General features: G+C 51.2%; 1 protein-coding gene across 51 annotated transcripts in view; it reads left to right on the top strand.

The window, feature by feature from the left end:
* The first annotated feature begins 3,612 nt into the window (after positions 1-3,612).
* The window catches only part of Col13a1 (collagen type XIII alpha 1 chain), a 140,074-nt gene continuing 119,033 nt past the window's right edge, over positions 3,613-24,653 (top strand). For 50 of the 51 annotated variants that reach the window (XM_087598210.1, XM_087598202.1, XM_087598212.1 and 47 more), the window contains exons 1-2: positions 3,613-4,390; positions 23,034-23,103. Coding sequence is in view for 1 of the 51 variants with exons in the window: in NM_001109172.1 (NP_001102642.1) it covers positions 4,103-4,390; positions 23,034-23,103 (358 nt within the window). In the remaining 50 variants the exon portion in view is untranslated. The remainder of the gene's footprint in view (positions 4,391-23,033; positions 23,104-24,653) is intronic. The other variant, NM_001109172.1, reaches the window with a different exon arrangement.

Raw genomic sequence — 24,653 nt, 5'->3', positions numbered from 1 at the left:
GTCATACCCACAGGTTTGTCTCCTAGCTCATCCTAGATTCTGTCGTAAGTCCTATAGGGTCTGGCATGGGGTTCATCCTACCAGGTTTGTAAGGACCGAGAGGAAGGAGTCATGGCTGCTGGAAGAACGGGGAACAGGCTGGAGTTGGACGAATCGACAGGTTCTGATCCCCTGTGGCCTCCGCACGTGACCCTGATGAGTGTCATTCTCAGAACCACTCAGCAAATGCACCATGGTAATTCCCAAGGGCCCTGACTGTCACCTTTAACAAGAGACATCAGGGTTCTGGGGAACCAAGCAGCAGTAAAAGAGACAGGGTGGTGACAGGTGGTGGTCAGGACTGTGGTATCAGGGAGAAGAAAGGTGCTGTAGAGGACACAGGAAGAAGAAAAATGTCATTTATTCATAAAACTGGCTGTCCCCTTACATATATCCACCCTGAGTGAGGTGTGGGCCGGGTGCAAAAGGCAAGGTCCAAAGTTGCAGAGAGCCAGGCAAATGCACAATGCAGAAAACCACAGAACATTCCTGAAGAACAGCCCAGACTGCATGCCTAGCGGCATGGTTTTCCTGAACTCTCCACTCCAGAATCCAGGTTTTCTTATGTCTGTAGCTGTGCTGTGTAACACAACCTGGGGAGATACAACACATGTTTATTCACTCCACATAGGGAATCCATGACAACCCAAGTGCATATACCACCAAAGTGCAACTACGGTGAACCAATGTGCTTTATTGGAGTTACTTACAGGAGAATAGGTAAAGAGTGACTTATAGGAGCAGCAGTGACTCAGCCAGTTATATCATCAAAGCTGTCCCCAGCATGGGTGATAGCTCACAAAGCTGGGATTCTGGAACGCACTGCCCAGACTGTTTGCAGCTCAACAAGCTGGAGAGCATCCTTTCCAAGTGACTCTGGTCTAATCCTCTTCCAGGCAGTTCGTTCTTTGCAGCTTTGTTCTTAGAGTCTTCTTTGTAGCTCAACTTCTCACTCTCTTTGCTTTTATTGCTTACTCTAGCAGGGAGGGGCCTAGTGAATCTGGTCAGTTTCAGGGACTTCCTGAAGCTCGTTTTGTTTACTTTCCTGATTAAAGAGCTTCCCTGTAGGATGAAATGTTTCAGTCTGGAAGGAAACTGTTACCTAACAAGCTGTGACTGCAGATCAAAGTCAGGTTCTTTGGTTAGGATTGGGGGGGCCCCCTGTTTTGCTGCAAAGCAGAAATTCCTAGGAGACTTTTCTGGACTATCACATCCCTGCTCTGTTGCCTGGACATCCCCAAACATCCTTCTTCAGTGTCTTCTCATTCATGGCTTTCCACTCCCGCCTTATGTATCAGCTGTGTATGGGCACGGCTTAGCTGCTTCTCTCTGTATCCTTAAATGCTAGGTTTAAATCAAGTCTAATTTGTTTGCAACATTGACCCAAGGGGGTGGTGCCTAACATTAAAAACCAAAACCAAACCAAACTACCCCCCAAATTGTTCCAGACGAAGACATTGAAACAATGCGGAAGAAAAGTAAAGCAAAGGTTTGCTTGTTGCAAAACTCCCTCCAGATATGGAGAGGTGCAGACTATCTATCATCACCTTGTCCTCCTGGGTCCAATTTGTTCCCATTCTATAGACTGGGAGGGAGCAGGGGTGTGTGTGTCAGCAGCAGCCATGAGCTACTTACTGAGTGCCTACTGTTTGCTCTACCTTTATCTCTTCCTTGAGTCCTCCCGAAAGATCTAGATCCTTTATCATAAGCCCATTTCATTTAGTTATTTAGTTTTTCTTTGAAATAGGATCTCATGTAGCCCACGCCGCCCTCAAACTCACCGTGTGGCCAGGAATAACCTTGAACTTATGGTCCTCCTGCCTCTGTCTCCCAAGTGCTGGGATTACAGACTAGTACCACTACATCTGGTTTATTTTAAACCCACTGTCAGAAAAGCGCTTTCTGTTGGTGGTGGTGGTGGTGGTGGTTTTACTTACTGCATGGGGTCTCTCAGAGCCTTGGGTTTGGACATTTTTTTCCTGAGCCTTGAAACCTCAATCTCAAAAATACTGCAGCCCCAAACGTTTTCAGTTTGCTGTGTCAGCTCAGTGATATGAACCCCTCCGTTCAAGCCACCTTTCGGACTGACCAGGGCAGGGCATGGAGAAGCCTCCTCAACTCGCTCAATTTCCTGCAATGAACATTGCGGCTGAGAAACTCTCCAGCGCCCCCTAGTGGTCCTGGATGCCACTGTGTTCTCAGGCATTCGTACTGAGAGGAGATTCTCTTGACCAGGCTCAGACTCAGAGGCCTGTTTGCTAATGAGACATATCAAGGAAATATTGACACTGGACTTCCTGTGTCCGCTGCATCGCTTTCTAGCCCTCTAGTTCTCCGTGGTAGCTGAGTGCCTAGCAGTTATTCTTACATTAAGCCTATATAAGTACTGAATTACAAGCTCCCATTCTGTAGATGTGCACTAATGTTTGTTTGCATTTCATACAAAACCTCTTCTCACTGGTCAACATGCAAAATATAAAGTTTGCCTTGTTATTAAGAAAGAAATCCACTCCCACACCCCTGTCACACAAACCCCACTTCCGATTCGCAGTTCAAGGGCCAGCCTACCCTCCCCTGCCCAATGCTTCAGCCCCACTACCTCAGTTGCAGGTATGTCCAGAGGCACAAAGAAATGAGAACTCTACTGACAGACGTCACTCGTAGTGGGGGGTGGGGTGAAAAAAGAAAAGAAAATATCAAATGCAGAATGCCCTTCTACACGCAAGGAAGCCCCGCAGGCGGGATACTGTTAGCTTTGAGGGGGATAAGAGGAGATGGAGTGCGAATGTATGACAATTGCAAAGCTTTGGTGGCTTGCACTTCTAGGTTGTCTAGTCTGCTGTGGGTCTCAGATCAACATAAATAAGAGTAACCCCACCCCGAGTCTGTTAGACATCCTAGGATAAACCCGGGCGGTGGGCGTGACCCCTGATAAATCTCTGTTCTGTAGTTATTTAAGTCTAGTCCTGAAAGAAAAGAGACGTCAATACCGCTGCCCCGAAGCGCTGGTTTTTCCACTCTGAGTGGAAATGGTGACAAGGTCCCACCAGAGACACCTGCAAAGAGCGGGGCCCCTGGGTGGAAATGGGTAAGGGAAAGAGTATCTGCTGTGGTCATGGCTACTCAGGACATACATGCAGGCGCCCTGACAGTGGTTCAACCGGTTGCCAGGAGGGTCCCCGAGGCCCCGGGAAAGGGGAGTGCTATGGTGCGGTGTGTTGGGTGCCAGGAGGGTTCCCGATGTCCCGATGGTGCGGGGTGCTGTGATGCTCGGTCCAAATCTTTGAGATCTTGAGTGTGAATCTATGGAAAGGAAGAGGCGCGCAGCCCCCCCTCCACCCCACACCCCCTCCCCGCCTATAAATAACCCCAAGTGTCACTTCAAAGGGCACCAGGAGCCCCGGACAGGGGCTACCGAGGTCGGCGGGGCCCCGCACACCACGCCCCCCACCCCAGGCGACTTTGCATAAATAAACAAACCCCAGCCGCGGCCCCGCAGGAGGCGGAGGAGGAGCGGGAGGAGGGCGAGGGAGGGGCGCGGGAGATTAGTTTGGGAAGTAGCGCCCGGCGCTCATCCGATCCGCGCGGCCGCGCCGGCTGTGTCAAGTTACAGAGGCGCCGGAATCGGCCCCAGCGCGGCTCACTGCAGCCACGACCCACCTCTGCCCATGGGGCCCTGCATGCGCGCCCCTTCGCCCGGGGACTGACACCCGCTCTCCCCGGAGACACAAAACACCCAGAAGGACCCCGAGCGTCGCACGAGCCCGAGGACTCTGCAGAAGCGGGAAGGGAAAGAGCGGGCAGTGGAGCCAGATCCCTGAACTTGGAACATTCTTCGAAATAACTTTTTTCTTACTTTGGTGTACCCCGATCGCGTCTGTTGCTCTTGGCTGCCCTCAACTCCGACTGCTCATTTTTGGTCCTTTTTGGCGAGCAAAGGAAAGGGACGTCCTCTAGCCACGCTAGCTCCCTTTCACCCTGCTTCTTAGTTTGGATCGCACCTCTTTGATCTCATTTTTATTTATTCTATTTATTTATTTATTGGCTCTCAAGACGCGAGGGGATGGTGGCGGAGCGCGCCCGCAAAGCGGCAGCCTCCAGCAACCGCGGCCCTGGGGATCTGGGCGCGCCAGGGCCCGGGACAGTGGCGCTGGCTGAGCAGTGCGCTAGGCTGCCGAGCCCCGGGTGCTGCGGACTGCTGGCTCTGGCGTTGTGCTCGCTGGCGCTCAGCCTGCTCGCCCACTTTCGGACGGCCGAGCTGCAGGCCCGGGTGCTGCGCCTGGAATCGGAGCGCGGGGAACAGCAGATGGAGAAAGCTATTTTGGGACGAGTCAACCAACTGCTGGACGAGGTTTGTGCCCTTTGTTGCTGCCTTTTATCCCCACCCCGAGGCGCCCCCTCGCGCAGTCCCGGGACTCCAGGAGCCGGTGCGGGCCGGTGCTCTTTTGCACGTTCGCCCAGGTTGCCTGTACTAGAACTGTGGGCAGGCATCACCGCTGAGCTTCCAGAGATCCAGTGCACACCAGGCCGGCATGTGCCGGACCTCCCAGCTCCGGGAGACCCCGGGTCTTGAGCTGGAGGTGCCCGACGTGCGGCGGTCAGGTGGAGAAAGGCAGGGCGCGCAAAAGGTGCGCAGAGGCCGCCTGGGCTAGTTGCGGGGAAATAGGCTGGTGGGGGTATGGTTGCGAGGGTTCTGGTGGTCCTGCCTGCTCCACGAGGGTGGGTGCTGCCTGGTTTTTATGGTCACATTTGGAAGCAGGGCAAGAGTGTGAGCCATTTAAGGACCTAAAGTGACGGTTTCTAAAGCGAATTGCTCTTTGCTCGCCCCCGTTTGCGTTTTCTGGCCCCTAAGGCCCAAGTGTGAGTTGCCTGGCTCTGTCCTCCTCAGGGCCCCGTTAACCTATGACTCTCTGGCTGTGGCCTCTGGGATGGTCCTAACTCCATCCCTGCAACTGGGAAAAGGATTCAACTCTTTCTCCTTGTCCCTGAATGTCCTCCTTCCCAGGTAGTTCAAAAGTTACTAATGCGTGTCTTCGCTGGGGGAATCCTGAGAGTGCGCGTGACAGTGGCATCCTCCTTGGGACGGCGGGAAAAGCAGACTCAAGTGGGACGGAGTGTGGGCGATAAGGAGGGAACGTTGAACAACACAAGATGGAGTGGGCTGTTGGCCTAAGAGAATTTGAAAATCACAGTGGGAGGTGTGTGGGACAGTAACCAAAAAGGTTCTGCTAAAAAAAGTCAGCAAGCAGCGCTGGGCTTTTGTACCCACTTTGGGATTTATTGGGATGCTGTGCAAACTGGGACAAATACTGTAACGTCTCTGAGCATACAGGATGATGGTAAGCATTAGCCAGATCCAACAGGGTTGGGTCTCCTGCAGTTAGATTTCTCTGGGTTGCTTCTTTTCTAGTAATTCCGTAGATGGCCCCATGGGGGAAGTCACAGGCCACAGCATAACGGGTGTCCCACGCCTGCTACTACAGCCCATTGCCACGACTGGCCAGAACTAAGAAGGCTCAGTCAGGCCACCCACAGTTCCCTGGGCTTCGGGGCAACCTCTGGGCTCTGGCTGATTGGCTGAGTGGGGGAGGGGCGCCGTGTGGACTGTATAGAGGGTGGCAAACACCTCCTCGTGTGCATCTACCCCTCCCTGTGCCATCTCTCCCGGTCTCCCATTTATCTCTCCTGTAGTGTCCCCAGTTTCAAGAAGAAGCTTGTGTTTACCCTGCTGACTCTTTGACCCTAGCCTCTAGAATTGAGAAGCACCCCAAAGATGATCAGAAGTGACCCCATTTTACAGAGTAGACAATGAAATGAGTTCTTGAGGTGGGCAGTAGGTTGTTCAGGGCCATATGGTGACATCCGGTGTTCGAGCTAAGCCTCCCTACCGTACACCCCTTGCTGAGGGGTAGCTGCAGTTTGGGGGGGGGGCAACTGCCCCGGGGAACACTTCAGTCTTCCCGAACTTGAATGGGACATAGAAAGAAAATGAGTAGACATCATGTCTGGAGGGAAACATTACAATCGTGAAGGAAAACTAGCCAGGAAATGTCTTATATACAACATAAGGAGGCTTCCTGAGGAAATGAGTTTTAGGGCAAGACCAAGCGTGATTAGGAGTTTGCCTTGCACAGGAGGTAAGCATCAGACTTTATGCTGAGACAACCCCACCACCACCCGGGGAACAGACTCTGGAGGATGGAGCTAGAGGTGGGGGCAGGGCTGCTTGGGGGCTGTGAATGGTGGCTAAACCATGGGAACCGGGGAGAGTGGAATAGTTCAAAGTGAGGCTGGGCAACCCAGGTCAAAAAGGGCCTCAGGGATTGCTAGACAGGAAAATGGGAAAATGGGAAAATGGGGGGCTAACAAAGTATTTAATGGAAAATGTTTATGTCCCTCAAATGGGAATTAAGGCTGACAGGAGGCAGTTTAGGGCCTGTGGCAGTGGCCAGGGGTGATACTGGGGACAGGGCTAAGTGGATGTGGTAGCTTCAGGGGTGATGGCACCAGGAAACAGTAGTCTGGGGATGTTGGAGGTAGGTTCCTGTCACAGAACCCGGAAGTCTGGGGTCTTCGGTCTGAGACACTCAAAGGCCACCTAGTCTCATACAGTAATCACTAGCATATTTGACTTATTCTATTGAAATTAAATAAAAATCACACTGGAGTCCATCATGCACTCTAGTGTCACAGAAAGTGCTCAGCAGACAGGAGAGCTGGTGGCTGGCTGAGTTTCTTGTTGCTGCGACAAAAATAGCCTGCCCAGAACAACACAAGGGAGAAGGGCTTAGGTTGGCTCACAGTTCGGAGGTTTCAGTGTCTCAGGTAGGAGGGGGCAGAACAACTGTCTCTCTCCCTCCAGCTCCCAGCAGACCTCCAGCTGCAGGCGCTGCTCTGTCAGGTTCCTCTGTACTGACTTAGCCCTCTCTGGAATCGCTCTCACAGACCCCCCCCCCCCGGGGGATGTGCTTCAACCCTCTAGACTCTTCTTGATTCGATCAGGTTGATAAGGTTAAACACCACAATAGGCAGCTGCGGGGCCTGTGAAACTGTCTCCAGAGAAACTTCCCCAGGGTTATTCTCCCACATATAAGCAAAGAACAGGAGAGAGGAAGGGGTGAGCCCTGACAAGAGGGCTCAGCGGGTGGAAGGACTTGCTGAATAAGCCTCAAGAACCCACAGACTTATATCCTAGCTTCCACAGGAGTGCACGTGCATGCAGACTCAAGCAAGAGCACCCGTATGCACACACAATGATGATAAATAATTTTAACTAAAAAAAAAAAAAGTGGATAAGGCTAGACCAGGATGAGAGAGGGAGGGCCATGTAGTTTGGTTTCGAAACAGATTTGTGAAAGGGTTGGGAAGGGAGTCCCTGCTGACACAGGGGGCTAGAGGGCTTAGGGGCTAAGATTAAATTCTCTGCTGCTCTGGGCCTAGAGTGGACTGTACCACCCCCTGCTGTTAGGTTTCTTGGCTGCTAAATCCAGGCTCCAAATCCACCCTGGGACTGCTGTGAGACCCTCAGGAGGTGGTAGACAACAAAATGCAGGAAGGAATGGCCCCACCAGCAGGAGGGGATGATGCCCCAGGGAAGGGGTCCCCCGGGGTAGCAATTCCTGGAGCAGATGGACCTGATCCCCTCCTTAAGGGAGGAGAGAGGGACTTCAGAAGGGGCCTGTGCGGTGGTCTGTTGGTCCCCTGAAATCCGGAGAGAAATGAAGTGTGCAGAAGGTGGAGACTGGGTTTGTAGGTCTGAGAAGGAGGGTGCTGGCAGGGCAGGTCAAGCAGAAGGGCCAGTAGGAAAGAACATTTGGGAAGCAGTGGGCAAGGCCACCCCCGCACCCCCAACCCTGGGCCGCTGGTGGATGGGTCACCACTGGGAGAAGACCTAGGATTGGGAGGTTGGGTTGATTCCCTGCCAGCGCCTCTCTGTAGTGTGGGACCCTTAATGAGTCCTCCAGCTGCCTGACAGTTGATTTCCTTGCTGTGAAGAAAGACGCTGGAATGTCCCAAATGGAGAAAATCAGATGACACCTAGGCTAGACTGGGCAGGAGATGGGAAGAGAGCGGGGTGGCGGGGGAGGGAGGGGCAGGATTGAGATTAAAAACAGCCGAATTCATTTTGGAGGCCCAGGACTGGGGATGGGGCAGTGTCTTGCAGCCCCTGGCCTACGGACTCTGAGGGAGGCCAGATAGACTGCCACCCCAATTACAATGCTGTTTCTAGTACCCTTGAATTGTCCCTCGGAGTGGCTCATAGGAAGTTCCAAGGTCATGTATGTGGCCAGGATGGCACCTCCTGACCTCCTCACTCTGCAATGGCTGGCTCTATCCTACCCCACTTTATAGATAAAGACCGGTGTCGCTGAACCTCCCTCCAGTTCCTTGTGACTCATTTCTTCCACCTTGGGGAAATCGCTGGGAAAGGAAGTCGTAGAAACTTCCAGGCCGAGATGTTGACAGAGTGCAGGCAGACCCCTCCCCCGACACACCCCTAAAAAGACCTGTTTATGAGAATGTGTCACGTCTGTAGGGTATGTGTACAGGGACTTTTTATTGGGCTATTGAGAGGAGAGATCAAAGCAATGGCAAAAAGATTACAACACTAGGCTGTGGACCGAGAGGTGGGCACAGGGTGGGTTGCCCGTGCAGTCGTGTCCTGGGTACCTGACAGCCGTCTGAGCCTGGGAAGTAGACAGGCCTTCGAGATCCTCAAACAGCCCAGTGTGCCACTGAGTCCATCCAAGATCACACCTCCTTTTGTGTGAGGAGGGACGCCTGGGCCCTCACTCTGCAATGGGAAAACAGGGCCAGAAGATTCTCTTTCACTGGCATCAAAGGACCAGGACAGGAGCCTACTGGAAAGACATAGGAGTTTTGTCTCTTCCGCGGCACCCTAGTTAACTGCTAGTTAACTGCTAGCTCATTGGTGGGTTAGTGGTGGTTAGTACTTGTTACATGAGTGCCTAGCTCCGGTTCCAGGGTTCTCAGCAGACATGGCCCATTGATTGCAGGACGCTTTCCCGTCAAGTTTTGCGGGGCCTTGAGTCTTGCAGCCATGATTCAGGAAGCTTCGGAGAGCAAGAAGCTTTGGAGAGCAAGAGTTGACGCCCAAAGTGAAGAGAGCTGTTTCATGACCTGAAGTTTTGTTTTGTTTTAAATAGGGTGGAGGAAGTCAGGGAGAGCTGTCAAAGTCTCTGTGAGAGGCTTCTCAGGAGGCTGGCAGGAGGTGTCGGGAAGTGAAAGTGTCAGAACGATGTCCTGTTGGTCCCTCCCAGAAAGATGTCTTTCTGCCTTACTCCAAATCCTTCTAGATTCTTCTCAGTGTCCTCTGGCGCCATGAGAACTCCCTTCCCTCTCTGACTTGCCCGGGGGCATTTCCTGGATAGGCCTAAAATGACATTTAGAGCAGAGAAAGAAAAAGTGGACATAGCACACGGCGCTGGCTTCCCTGCCCAATGGTGGCAGACATTACTAAACACTCAGTGAGCATTCTCCCTGAGCTTGGTCAGACCTCTCAGTCCTTCTCCATCCAGGACACTGGGCTATACTCCCAGCCCATCAGAGCCCATACACAAGGTCTACTGGCCATCTGTGACAGCCCCAGGCACATGGACCAGGTGTCCTCCTCTGCATAACCGTTAAATGTCCTATCTCTCCATTTAAACACAGCCTAGTGAGAGGGCCAGAGGCTGATTATTAACCATAGTCTGGGAAGTGGAGGGTAGATTTTACCTATGTGTGTACATGTGCATGCAGGTTTACAGATGTGTGGAGACAAGAGGGCAGCCTGAGGGGTGTGTGTGTGTGTGTGTGTGTGTGTTTTGGGTGTGTCACAGGATCTCTCACTAGCTTGGAACTTGCCAAGTAGGCTAGGCTGACTGGTCAGTGATCCCCAGTGATCTTCCTGCCTCTGCCTCTACCTCTCTGCCTCTGCCTCTCTGCCTCTCTGCCTCTCTGCCTCTCTGCCTCTCTGCCTCTCTGCCCTCCTGCCCCCTGCCTTCCTGCCCCCTGCCTCTGCCTCTGCCTCTGCCTCTGCCCATGCCAGTATTACAAGCACACACCCCCACACCTGGCCCCCGTTTCTGATTTCAGGTCCTCATGCTTGCGACAACACTTTAGCAACTGAGCTCACTCTCCCCACTCTGATTCGGCATCTTGCTGGGGGCTGGGGAAAGTATTCAAGCCAACTGAGACACACACGCTTCCAGCCCCAGCTGTGGCTTAGCATTTGCTCCCACAGCATCCCAGGAAAAGGGGCTTCATAGCAGCCGGCAGCGGAGGGTACAGTATTCAGGCAGCATGCCTGGCCCTGGCTGGAGGTTGGGGATGACTCCTTATCACTTCTGCCTGCCCACAGCAGCTGGACATCTTCCCCTTTAACCTCCAACCCCCAAGGTCGAATGTTCCATCTACTCCTTCCCAGCTTGCTTGGCAACATTTTGCAGGGGCCTGGGGGAGAGGTGCGGAATAATATCACCGGCATGCCCCAATATCATGGCGTCACAGGGCTCTCAGCCATTAGTTGGGTGAAACTCGGGATCCTGATTAGAAAAATAGAGGTGGCAGAGCCCTCTGCGTGGAGATGACGGCTGATCGGGTGAAATCATCCAAGTGTGCTGCCGTAACCACTGACACTCCCTACCCCCATCAAGTGTGACCGGACAGACAGCACAGCAATCTCGGCATGAATAGCTACGTTTACTGGGGACTTACTGTGGACCTGGCACTCACTGTTCAGAGCTCCGGATCTATTCATCCCCGGAAGCGGTGCAGCAATCCTGTGTGTGCTTTCTGTATCTGCCATTCCTTTTCGGACATCGAAGTTGAAGCCCACAGAGGTCAGGTGACTTGCCCAGGGTCACATGGCTAGCGAATAGTAGTGACAAGTCAGCACAGTCACTAGCATGTGCTTGCCTGCACAGAGAAGACTAAGGAGGTGCTCAGCTGGCTGCGCCCCTACAGAGGAGAGGCTGGACTGAACTGGCTTGGCGCCTGCCTTGTGTTACTGCCCATTGTAAGAGTGGCTGTTTCTTCCTTCTCGCCTTGGTAAGGAAGACCCTAAGGAGAGTCTTCATCCTGTCCCGACCTCAGCAATGCTGGGCTCCTACTGCTCACACCAGGAGCTGCTTCATTACAAGTCTGGGCTCCCCCGATGGATAGCCAGAGCCACATTCCCTGTTCATATTCTCTCTCTCTCTCTCTCTCTCTCTCTCTCTCTCTCTCTCTCTCTCTCTCTCTCTCTCATCCCTGTCTCTCTGTCTCTCCCTCTATCTCTCTGTCTCTGTCTCTCTCTGTCTCTCCCTCTATCTCTCTGTCTCTGTCTCTCTCTCTGTCTCTCTCCCTCCTCCCTCCCTCCCCACCCCCCCTCCGCATGTACCCTGAGCATGCCAAGGCCTTTCCTCAGCCAGTTTCAGGGGAAACTGAGGCCCAGGGCTGGGGAGGGCTGAGCTAGGCTGGGAACACTCAGGAGTGAGCTGCTGCTGGCAGCTGGGCTCCCCTGGCCCTGCAGCTGGGCACAAAAGGGACAGAACTGCCTGGGAGAAGCAGGTTTAGCCTTTTGGGGAACAGTGGACTCCTGTCTCTCTTCTGGAGGCTATTGTGGGGTTCTGGGAAACCCTATGTGGCTGGAGTCCACTCCGGATGAGTCTTTTTAGCTCCTTCCTTGTCTGACCCAACCCCAGCCTCAATGAGGAAGGCAGTCTGGTCTTTCTTCCTTCTCCTCCATGTCTTCTCCCTCCTCCCATCTCTCCTTTCTCAGACTCTCCCTGCCTCTCCCAGGCAGCCTCATTTTGACCTGGTGTATAAGCTACCACAGAGAGGCCCGGATGCCCCAGCTGCTGTCCTGGGCCTCTGACACCCCTGAGAGTCCAATCATGGTTATCAGCTGCACTCTGGGTGTTCTCCCAGGGCGGCTGCAGAGAGTCAGGCTCTGATTGGGTAGCTCGTAGAGACAAGGATGCTGAAGAGAATGGGGTGTACAGACACTCACTGGGACCCCTTTTCCCTTGCCCTCTGGACCAGTGATAAGATTCTTTGGCCTTACAGAAGGAATGGTGGCCGGGGAGGCTGAGAGTCTGCTGCCTCCAGGCCACCCCAACCCAAGCTTCACTCAGAAAAGGAAAGAAGCCTTGGGCTATTAATCAGAATCCTCCCAGCAATCTTGGTCCTTGTGCTTACATTCCTACTATGATAGGAGGTTCACTACCTTATATTATTAGGACTTATGACTATTCCAGGGTTGGTCAAATCTTACTTGGAATCTTGTGAGAGCTCCAGATGCTTCTGCCCCCTGCCACCACCTATTCCCAGCATGGCTGACAGGAATCTAAAGTTAAACGGAGGAGAAGGGCCTTGCTCGTCTGTATGGGGTGCTCCTCTGTGATCACTTGACCTCCAGCCTCTTCGGGCCTGTTTGCTTTCTCCTCCCCACCCCCATCACCGCTCTGCCCAGCTCTGTTCCTAACTCATTTGCTTACTCCACACACAGACCTTACAGTGACATCGTGTCACAGCTGATACAGTTTAGTCCCATTGCCCTCAGCCCAGGCATGACTCACAAATGCTTGGGTTCAAGTCCAGCCGGGCTGTGTGAGCTCAAGGAAGTGGCTAGACTTCGCTGTGCCTTGAGATGCACCTCTCTAAAATGGGAGTGGTGATCCTAAGAATATCATCCATGAGGGTTCTTTCTAGACTTAAAAAATTGGGAGCTGGAGAGACGGCAAAGTCAATGAAGTGCTTGCCAAGAAAGCCTGGCTACTCAGCCTGGTTTTGTCTATTGTCTTGTTTTGTTTTGTTAAAGCCAAACACGATGGCATGTGTCTGTAACACCAGCCCTGGGTGAGTGGAAATGGGTAGATCCCAAAGAGCCTCTAGCTGACCGGCCTAGCCCAGTCATCGAGCCCCAGTTCTAATGAGAGATTCGCATTAAAATATGAGTTAGAAAACAATTGCAGACCCCACATGTGTTAGGCTGTGGTCTTTCATACTCATGCACATGCATCCATGCCTACACACACACAAACACACACACATAGATACACACTCACACATACATATACATATATATACACACACACAATCACTCACATACATACATATGTATATATATTTATACATATGCATACTCATGTATAAACATACATGCATACATATACACACTCATTTGTACAAACATGCATATATACATACTTACACACTCATATACAAACCTACGTATACATATATACATACACACTCATATGTACAAACCTACATATATATACGTATATAACCTCATGTACAAACATACATGCATACATATACATAACATACACAATCATTCACACAGAGTGAGTGTGTTTTGGGACCCTCCTGCTATTTGGCTAAGAGATATTTTTATCTCCAACACACACATAGCATGAAGGCCATGGGCTCCAAGGCAAGCTTCCTGGGTTCTAGTCTGGCCTTCTTACTCCCTCTGTGCCTCAGTTTCCTGCTTGTGAAACAGGTTGTGAGGTCTGCGGAGAGAATGACTAGGCAAGAAGTTTGCGTGGTTTCTCAGAAGTGTGGCATTGTGCTGGCTTCCAGTCATTCCCAGCACCCTCACGAGGTTGTCTGCCTCAGCTCAGTTGTCACCTCCCCGCAATGAGCAGGTGTGTGTGTGTGTGTGTGTGTGTGTGTGTGTGTGTGTGTGTGTGTGTGCTGTGACCAGCTCTTGACCACCCACTCCTTTCCGCTACTACTATGCTAACAGTGGGGTTGTGGACTGTCTTGTGTCACTCTGTATTGGCTTCCCAGGGCCTGCTTTGGGTCCACTTGGTCCTGATTATTCTCCAGAGAACATACATGCACCTCAGCCCCTTCCTGGGTGGGGAAGGGAGGAAGGGGGGCATGAAAAGCAGTCTCAGCTCCCCCTGTGCAGGACTCTTGTCCCTGGATCTGCCCCCTCAGTGGCCTGGCTTCATCTCTCTGGATCCCTGAGGTGCTATGCACCCATGTCAAGACATTCTACAGACAACTCACAGCCAGTTGAGGGACCTACATAGTTCCTTGACTTCCCAGAGGCAGCAGGCAGACCTTGGGTTAGGTGGACGGAAGAACTTCCCCATCCAGTCTGGAATGCTCCCACACAGGTATAGGCAACTCCCTTTGCTGAGCTTAGGAAGAGCAAGTCACAGCCACCAGAGACCCTCGCTCCCAGCCCGTGATCTGTGATCTGGTGCCAAGCTCTGACATAGACTAGAGGGAGGAAGGCAATTTCTTGGGCTCCTTGTGGCCCTCAGCCCTGGAGTGGTCTGAGCGAGTCTGTTTGGGGTTGAGTGGGTGTGGATGGGTGTGTAGATGTCTGAGTTTCCTCTGCTTTGATTTTACCCAGCCAGCAGATCGGCTATAGCCCCAGGGCTTGCGGCAGTTGGTGGGCCTGTCCCTTCCTAGACCCTCTTCCGCCTCCTCCCCCACCATCTTTGTGTCTTTCCCTCCCAATCCCTCTTCTGTTGCCCCCAACCCCTAACTCCCAACCCCACCCTCCACCTCGTGTTGTTCCGGGGTTTGGGCCACACAGCTAGCTTCAGGCTGCTGAACACTGTGGGTACTTCCCGGGTCTAGCCCAGGCCCAGCCCAAAGCCACAAGGAGCAGGTCCCAAAGGAAGACCAGAGAGATGCTTAACTGTGTTGTCTTCTGACACCCAGAGTTAAAGGAGGACCACAGGCAGGGCTTCATCTTCCTCTTTTTTCCCAGGAGGGGAGGAGCATGGTAAGCCCAGGACAGTCAGTACTCACCCCGTTGGTACCCGTGGGTGGCGTGGGTACACTAGCCCCTACATGACAGGCAGGAGAGGCAGACCCATATCAGCTCAGGACACGTGCCCACACCACCCCAACTGAGAAGTAACTAGACTTCTCTCAAAGCTGGTGTCTCCTCTTGTCCGACGTCCTTCCTGTCATCCTGTTAATGCAGCAGGTAATTAAGGCCACCCTCACTTAATCAGTGTATTGAATCCCAGATGTTCTATTTGTCGCTGAGAACTGTTAATGTGGATGTTGGGGTGGGGCCCGGCTTGTGGGTCCTCCTATCCATGCTGCAAAGCCCCACGGAGAATAACTAGAAGATTAACTGGGGTCTGTGCCCACTTCTGGTAGCCCCAAGGGCAGGTAGGAGCCATACGAATATTTATCAAAATTAATTATGTGACTTTCTTTTCTAAAACACTTATTACTATGGATAGTGTAGATTGTTTAATATGGGTTATTTAAAAAAAAAAAAAGAATCAGCCAGTGGTAGTGTTGGGGTGAATGCTTTTAATCCCAACACTCGGGTGGCAGAGGCAGGTGGATCTCTATTAGTTTGAGGCTAGCCTGGTTTAGAGTAAGTTCCAGGATAGTCAAGGCTACACAGAGAAACCCTGTCTCAAAAAGTCTAAATAAACAAATGTATAAATAAACAAGCAAATGAATGAATGAATGAATGAATGAATGAATGAATGAAATCTTTTCGAGGGATGACCTGGAACTTGCTTTGTAGTCCAGGTTAGCCTTGAAATCACAGGCTCTGCCTTCAGCGTGCTGGAATTAAAAGCATGTGTCACCAAGCCTGACCTAAAATATTTTGGAGGCGGGGTTTCCTGTAGCTCAGGTTATCTTCAAACTTGGTACGTAGCTGAGAATGATCATGAACTTCCAAGCCCATGGCCGTCTGAGTATTTGGGTTAGAGGCGTGGAGCACTGTACTCAGTTTATCGTACTCAGAACCCTGGGTTAAATCTAGGGTTCTGCCCGTGCCTGCTGTGTGCACATGTTGCGTGTAACAGTGTACACGTTAGCGATCTGCTAACAAAGCTATACCCCACCCACTTTGTTTTGTGGTTAGGTTGGCATCTTGTGGGGGACAGTCTCACCTCCCAGGCTAACCTCCAAGTTGCAATGATCCTCCTGCCTCTACCTCCTGTGTACTAGAATTATAGACATACCCCTACTATACCTGGCTTTTTAACTTTCCTTTCTGGTGCAGAGGATTTAAGCCACACCCTATTCACACCCCAAACAAACACTTTATGCCTCCGAGCTACAGCCTGACCCCATGAAAGTGCCGCTCTAGACTACTGGTGGTTATAGCTGGTTCTTGCTGTTTTGCTGCACTGTCTGTCTCAGCACCTGGGCAGTTGACAGGAGATGACAACTTATTTTGCAGCCTCAGCTTGAGGACAGACCCTGGAGTGACAGTCACACTGGGCCTCTGGCCTTGCTCCCCTCTGCTGCCATCTGGATTCCTGTGTAACGGACTCCTGGGTTGGGCAGGTGCCTGGTCCCTTTAAGGGTCCTGAGCTAGGACATATGGAGTGACTGGCCCCTAAGCCCAAGCCGGGTTGGAACTGTGTTCTCTGGGGAAGCGAGTGGCTGCCTGGCATCTTCCCTTTGATACTGACACCGGTGTTTTAATAGCTGCGACCCGTCAGGCCGGTGGTGTTTCAGTGCTGGCCACACAGGGCATTCCAGGAGGCCCTGATCACCAGCCAAGAGAGCAGAAGGGCCCCCTCAGTGTAGAGTGCTGGAGTCCACCCTCCAACCAGGACTGCAGGGTGCCCCACCCACCTCCAGCTTTAGTCTCACTAGGGCCTCTAACTCTGATACCTAAGAGGCCAGAGCTAGTAGGTTAAACAACCAATGCTGGCCCCTTGGAGGGTGTGCCTGGGTGACCTGGGTCACTCATTCCCATCTGAGAGGGGTTGGCCGGCACACAGCACCTAACTGAGTGAGTCACAGCCCACCACGACAGACAGGGCCTGAGTCAAGCTGTGACGTCCGATTTGTAAATAGCCCGGGGTGGGGTGGGATGGGGGGGGTTAGGTTACTGGATGTCAGGCTCTGTTGTGTGCACTGGGCACACGGTGACGAGGAACACAGAACATTTCGTTCATCTTTGCGTGGAATTTGCCTTCAGTTGGCAAAGAGGAAGCGATAAATGAGAGGGATGAAAATGTAAAGGAGAAAATGAAGGAGAGAAGGAGACAGAAGTATGTAGGTCTGGAGCAGGAAGTAAGGAGGGTCTCTATTAGGAGTATGCCAGGTGGACAGCTAGAAAAAGAACATTCTAGAAAGGGAGTAATCACTAGTGCAAAGGCCCTGGGGTAGGGGAAAGCCTGGAGAGGTGGTGGCTCCAGCAATGGGCTGCTGGGCCCAGGTTGGATGTAGGGTGCTGACAGTAGGTTTTCAAGGTCACTGGGATCCAGTTGTGTCTGGAGCAGGTGGTGGCGCTGGGGTTGGGGAAAGGGCACTGATGTTTGGTGTCTACAAGGCAGAGGATGGAGGTGTTTGTTGACTGAGTAAGGCAGAGAGTGGGAGAAACTGAGCTGGCTCTAATAGGACACATATGAGAGGGATAGGCAGTAGGCTAGAAGCTTGGTCTTGAGACCTCTTCTAAGGATGGCCAAGAGTCACCTGTCAGAAAAGCAGCTGGTCATATGCCCCAGAGGAAGGTCCAGGCTAGAGATGGGGATATGGGGCTGTCTATGATCAGTATAGTTGTTCAAATGAGAATAGACCCCATAGGCTCATCTCTGAATGCTTAGCCTTCAAAGAGTAGAACTGTTTGAAAGGATTAGAAGGATTAGGAGGCGTGGCCTTGTCGGAGGAAGTATGTCTCTGGGGGTGGGCTTTGAGGTTTCAAAAGCCCCAGTCAAGCCCAAGTGCTTTCTCTCTCATTCTCCCTTCCTCTCTCTCCTTGTCTCTCCCCTCCCTCCCCCTTCTCTCTTCTTCTTCCACTCTCCCCTCCCCTCCCCACTGCTTTCTTATCAGGATGAAACTCTCAGCTACTTCTCCAGCCCCATGTCTGCTTGACTTCATGCCATGATGATAATAGATTGGACTTCTGAAACTCTAAGCAACCCCCCAATGAAATTCTTTATTTTATTAGCATTGCTCTGTCCATAATGTCTCTTCAAAGCAATAGAATACTGGCTAAGGCATTCATAGACAATATTGAATATTGTCATAGACAATATAGACCAGGCGAGGTCTTGGAGAGCCAGTGTGTAGAGAACAGAGGTCAGACCCTATACCATGGCCCTATGGCCTGTGACATTTAGTTAATAAATAGATAAGATGGGACTGGCAAAGGAAAAAGAGAGGGACCAGCCAGAGTGAAAGAATGGGAATGTAGAAAGCATGGCTTCCTGGAAGCCAAGTGCAGAAAATGCACAGAGAAGTGTGTAAATACTGCCCCAGGTAAGGAGGACAAGGATTGACCACTAGACTCAGCATCTCAGAGGGCTGATCAGCCACTGGAAGGAAATCCTCTGTCAGGCAAGGAGGAGTGAATGATAGCCAGCTATACTGGTTTGTTTCCTGTGTCAAGTTGACATAAGATAGAGAGTCATCAAAGAGGGAGGAGCCTCAGATGAGGAAATGCCTCCCAGTTGTAAGGCATTTTCTCAATTAGTGATCAATGGGGGAGGCCCAGCCCATGGTAGGTGGAGCCATCCCCAGGCTGGTGGTCCTGGGTTCCATAAGAGAGCAGGCTGAGCAAGCTAGGAGGAGCAAGCCAGTAAGCAGCATCCCTCCATGGTCTCTGCATCAGCTCTTGCCTCTGGGTCTCGGCTTCCATTCCTGCTCCTGAGTTCCACTTTGGGTTTCTGCCCTGACTTCCCTTCAGGATGACCTGTAAAGTAAACACTTCCTTCTACAAATTGCCTTCCAACAAGATGTTAACCACAATAGAAAGCAAACCAGGACAGACATTGTTACCAGGACAGACACTGTTACCAGACATTGCTACTAGGACAGACATTGTTACCAGGACAGACATTATTACCAGGTTCATGGGGGCCTGCTGTTTGCAGGAGGGCTATGGAAGGAGTTTGAAACTTGGAGCTGGAAAAGCTATTGAATACTTGAGCTCAACCAGCTGTTCTGGAGGGGAGGTTCTGGTGGGGGGAGGGGCACTGAAGAGGATGATGGCAGTTTGGAGGCCAGCTTGGGATGTTTCAGCGGGAAGTGTGTGAGTTCTTCAAAGACCCTCTCAGTGCTGTCCCTGTGATGTTTTGAACTGAGCATCTCTGGTATCTCTGATCAGCTATGATTAACAAGAGGCCTGGCACAACTAAAGTGGAAGCTTCATTTTGCCAGGAATGAGGAAGCTCTTCAGCCAGAGCTGAGAAAGTATCAGGAATTAAGAAGAGCCGGCATTGTCTAGGTGATGTCTCCCAGAGCTCTCCAGAGGAGGCCACGGCTGCACTTTATGCTGGCAGCCAAACCTGGTGACTGCTTTATAGCCACCCACATCTTGCTGGTCTTGGCAACATGGGAGCTTCTGGATTCACAGAGTCAAGTGTTGCAGCTAAGGCTTGCTACTAGCAGACATCAAAAGAGACCATTGGGGAAGGCACAGCCTCAGTTATAGTAGAGACCCTAGGATTGAAGGGGTCATGGGGGAACCCAGGCCATTGGTAAAGGTGTAGCGTGTGGAGATGCCATGGCTGTCCATCAAGGACAGAAGCCGCTGTAGAGCGGAGCTGGTGTAAGTCTATGAAATACACTGTGTGTGTTCTGTGAATGACAGAGCTGGAGAAATGGAGTCTCCAGAGGTCCGAGGTCCTCAGTCATTCCTTGTGCTACCCAGACCAACTTCCTCGTAAGGTCTGATGGTTTGAATAGGAATGGTCTCGTAGACTCATGTATTTGAATCCTGGCCCATTATTGAATGGCACTTTAGGAGATGTGGCCTTGTTGGAGAAAGTATGTCACTGTGTAGACAAGCTTTGAGGTCCTGTGTGTGTGTGTGTGTGTGTGTGTGTGTGTGTGTGTGTGTGTGTGTGTGATGTATGTGTGTGTGTGATATGTGTGTGATATGTGTGTGGTGTGTGTATGTATGGTGTGGTGTGTGTGTGTGTGTGTGTGTGGTATGTGTGTGTGTATGATGTGTGGGTATGATGTGTGTGTGGTGTGTGTGTGTGTATGATGTGTGGGTATGATGTGTGTGTGGTGTGTGTGTGTGTGTGGTGGGTATGATGTGTGTGTGGTGTGTGTGAATGTGTGTGATGAGTGGTGTGTGTGTGTGTGGTGTGTGTGTGGTGTGTGTGTGTGATGAGTGGTGTGTGTGTGGTGTGTGTGTGTGTGATGAATGGTGTGTATGTGTGTGTGTGGTATGTGTGTGATGTGTGTGTGATGAATGGTGTGTGTGTGTGTGGTGTGCGTGTGGTGTGTGTGTGGTGTGTGTGTGATGTGTGTGGTGTGTGTGTGATGAATGATGTGTGTGTGTGTGGTGTGTATGATGTGTGTGTGGTGTGTGTGATGTGTGTGTGGTGTGGTATGTGTGTGTGTGGTATGTGTGTGATGTGTGTGTGATGTGTGTGTGTGATGAGTGGTGTGTGTGTGTGGTGTGTATGTGTGTGTGTGATGAATGGTGTGTGTGGTGTGTGTGTGTGTGATGAATAGTGTGTGTGGTGTGTGTGTGTGATGTGTGTGTGTGTATGATGTGTGGGTATGATGTGTGTGTGGTGTGTGTGTGTGTGGTGTGTATGATGTGTGTGTGGTGTGTGTGAATGTGTGTGATGAGTGGTGTGTGTGTGTGGTGTGTGTGTGGTGTGTGTGTGTGATGAGTGGTGTGTGTGTGGTGTGTGTGTGTGTGATGAATGGTGTGTATGTGTGTGTGTGTGGTATGTGTGTGATGTGTGTGTGATGAATGGTGTGTGTGTGTGTGTGGTGTGCATGTGGTGTGTGTGTGGTGTGTGTGATGTGTGTGTGGTGTGTGTGTGATGTGTGTGTGATGAATGATGTGTGTGTGTGTGATGTGTGTGTGGTGTGTGTGTGGTGTGTGTGTGGTGTGTGTGTGTGTGTGATGTGTGTGTGGTGTGGTATGTGTGTGTGTGTGATGAATGGTGTGTGGTGTGTGTGTGGTGTGTGTGTGTGATGTGTGTGTGTGTGATGAGTGGTGTGTGTGTGGTGTGTGTGTGTGGTGTGTGTGTGGTGTGTGTGTGTGTGATGTGTGTGTGTGATGAGTGGTGTGTGTGTGGTGTGTATGTGTGTGTGTGTGATGAATGGTGTGTGGTGTGTGTGTGTGATGAATAGTGTGTGTGGTGTGTGTGTGATGTGTGTGTGTGTGATGTGTGTGTGGTGTGTGGTGTGTGTGTGGTGTGATGTGTGTGTGGTGTGTGTGTGATGTGTGTGGTGTGGTATGTGTGTGTGTGGTGTGTGTGATGTGTGTGTGTGATGAGTGGTGTGTGTGTGGTGTGTGGTGTGTGTTTGTGTGTGTGTGTGTGTGGTCTGTGTGGTGTGTGTGTGTGTGTGATGAATGGTGTGTGTGGTGTGTGTGTGTGATGAATGGTATGTGTGGTGTGTGTGTGTGATGTGTGTGTGTGATGTGTGTGTGTGATGAGTGGTGTGTGTGTGGTGTGGTGTGATGTGTGTGTGGTGTGTGTGTGTGATGTGTGTGTGTGATGTGTGTGGTGTGGTATGTGTGTGTGTGGTGTGTGTGATGTGTGTGTGTGATGAGTGGTGTGTGTGTGGTGTGTGGTGTGTGTTTGTGTGTGTTTGTGTGTGTGTGTGTGTGTGTGTGTGTGCATGCTCAAACTATTCTCAGTGGGGCACACAGACTCCTTCTGCTGCTTCCAGTTCCAGACTAAGATGTTGAACTCCCAGCTCTGTCTCTCTAGCACCATGTCAGCCTGTATGCCACCATGTTTCCCACTATGATGATAATGGACTAAACCTCTGTGTTGTAAAAATTATTTAATCCCAACCCAAGTTTTCTACCCCGCCTTAGCTAATTAAGTTCCCAGATGAAAGACACACACACAACCTTTTTATTTAAACAACACAAGAGCTGGACAGATGTCTACCCTCTATGATGTTAGAATCTACTTTCCTATTGATAACCCTGAGTTATTATTTACTATTTTATCTGGGCTGCTCTTAACTCCAATTGGGTAGCCCTCAGGGACATGTCCTCTTGATTCCTAACCCATGGTGCCTTCTCTTCTCTCCTCCTGCCTTCTTCTCTCCTCATGGTTCTTCTCCAACCCCAAGCCTGCGAAACCTCAACCCCACTTATGTCTCTTCTGCCCAGCTATTGGCTGTTGGCATCTTTATTTATCAATCAGAAATAACTTGGGAGCAGGGTCATAGGGGCTGCTTGCAGACTCCAGGTCTTGGGGACCTGTACTGAGCATTACAAAAGCTAGCAAAAGACCAGCCCTCAACAAACTGTAAGCCAATTCCAATTAAATGTTTGCCTTTTTGAGAGCTACCTTCATTGTGGTTTCTTTTCACAGCAATGGAAACCTTAAGACACAAGGCTCACTTAAGAGTCCCATGTAAAGCACATAGCACCCTGCCCTCTACAGAGAGGGCACACAGATACTGGCCTCCATAAACAGTCTACCATGTGTGGCCGTTTTGCACAAACGTGTTTGACTATTGTCCTGCATATGCAACTTCTTAGGATTTGAGGTACTCCACCTCTTGAGGCCTTCCAGATTGTCTCCGTGATTTCAAAGTGTGGTGAAAGAGATTTGATAGAGAGGGGTGTCTAAAACCTGCTCAGCGCCTCCAGTCCACCATCACCCAACTTTGTCCTTTTGCCTAGGCTAGCCTTGTGGGGGCGAGTAGAACAGAAGGCTTTGTCCCTACCCAGGTACCCAGCTGGAGAAGGAAAACAATAGCCAAGAGCTAAGAAACATGTGTCATCAAGTCACTATGGGTGACTAGTTTATAGGGCCCTGGGCAGAGCCTGCTGTAGATGTCAGACACTGCAATGGCCATGAGAAACCCTATCCTGTATCTTGTCTTCTACACGAGGATTGTTTGAGAGCTCTTCAAAGGCTATCAGGACCATTCATGTGGGCAGTAGAGGGCCATGAACTGCCAGGCTTTCTCCCCCTGACCCCTGACCTCTCCCCCAACCCCCACATCCCTTGATTGGCCCCTTCCCCCATATACAGTTCCTTTCATCTCCCATGCTGGCTTTCCAAGGCTGTAGCTTTATGAGCTCTGATGATTTTTCTTGTCTTTTTGTGCAGAAATGGAAGTTCTACTCGCGCAGGCGCAGGGAGGCCCCGAAGATGTCTCCAGGATGTAACTGCCCACCAGGTAAAGAGGCCTGCAAATGAGTGAGGTCAGATGGGCAACCTTGGCCAGGCACCACCTCTCAGAAGTCCTCCTTGTATTCCTGTCCAACTCGGCTACTACTTCTCACTCGGTTTCTTTCCGTCTTCCTGTGGATGCATCTGCGTATTGTCCATCCTTCCCTCCTTTCTCCCATCCCTCTCCCCCTCCCCCCGTGCGTGCACCATCGGTCATTCATTAATCTAAGCCTGCATCCATTCATTAATTCCTCTCCACACCTGGCAGTCACTGCAGTAGATTAAGTGAAGGTATATTGCTTAGCAGATGTGGCCATGTTCTGAAATTTGTGACAGAGGCTGAGGGAAGATCAGCCCAGCAAATGTGGAGCCCCCTCCCAGCTCACCCCTGGGGCACCTTCCGTTTCTGAAGGCACCATAAGTCTACAAGAATATCCGTCGCCTGGATGGATGGACAGCCCTGTGGTGCTGCGAGGGTAGATTGGACTCAGACTTTGCTTTTGCTGGTTTCCGCCATTGCATGTGTTGGTCTTGGATGCCACAGAGCCGCGGCTAACACAGTCTATTCCTCAACTGTCTCTGTGTTCAAAGCTGTGCACGGAGCTCCTGCTCAGTGCAGACATCTTTAGTGTTGGGTTCTTCAAGCGCACTGTCACCGGTGAAGACCATTGGTTGGTGAGTGTGTGTGTGAGGACCCCTCAGGCTTCTGACCATCTTCATTAAGCTAACGACAGATGATGAATGAATTGTCGCTGTTTGCTTGAGTAACTGGACTGGGCTATAAAACCCTTTGAAGGAAGAGACAGAAAAAGATTTAGAAGGACAGAGAGACATGCTTAAATGATTGCTAGAGGCCTTGCTCTGCTCCGGATCTCCTAGTGCACACTGAATCTTCTTAGGTAACAGTACAGGGCAAATGGCCCTTGGAAAGGCTGCCTCTAAGCTCCTGGGAAGGGCCTCCCCTGGCTCAGAATTCTCTAGAAACCCTCTACAGGTTCCGTGAGCCAGGGAAGAGAGACTGGCAGATCTTAAGTGTGTTATTCGACTTTTCCCTTGTTGTGACCAAATACCTGGCAAGAAGCACCTTAGGGGTGCACGGGTTTGTTTTGGCTTGCAGTAGGAGGGAGTACAGTCTATTGGGATGGACAAGGCCTGATCACAGACTCATTCCCCACCTGTGGCAGCAGTGACTGCTTGGTTATGTCTGAGCAGAGAGGAGAGGGAGAAAGATTAGTTCTCAGCTTGCTTTTTTTTCCCCTTTTCCTTCTTTTGATCATTCTAGCTGTGGGATAAAGCCCAGGGTGTGTTTACCCTCATCACCTGTGCCTCTCTAGCAATGCCTTCACAGACACACAGACACACAGACACACAGACACACAGACACACACACACACACACACACACACACACACACACACACACACACACCTTGGTGATTCTAAACCCACTGAACCTGACAGTGATGACTAGCCAGCCTGCTAGACATAACAAGCAGTGGAAGTTTGTGGTGGCCAGGTATGATGGGCTAGTGTGCTATCCAGATGTGAGGCTGTGGTA

Source organism: Rattus norvegicus, chromosome 20, assembly GCF_021556685.1.
Source record: "Rattus norvegicus strain SHRSP/BbbUtx chromosome 20, alternate assembly SHRSP_T2T, whole genome shotgun sequence".
Classification (NCBI taxonomy): domain Eukaryota; kingdom Metazoa; phylum Chordata; class Mammalia; order Rodentia; family Muridae; genus Rattus; species Rattus norvegicus.
The sequence above is the reverse complement of the archived record's forward strand: the minus strand, read 5'-3'. Positions and strand labels throughout refer to the sequence as shown.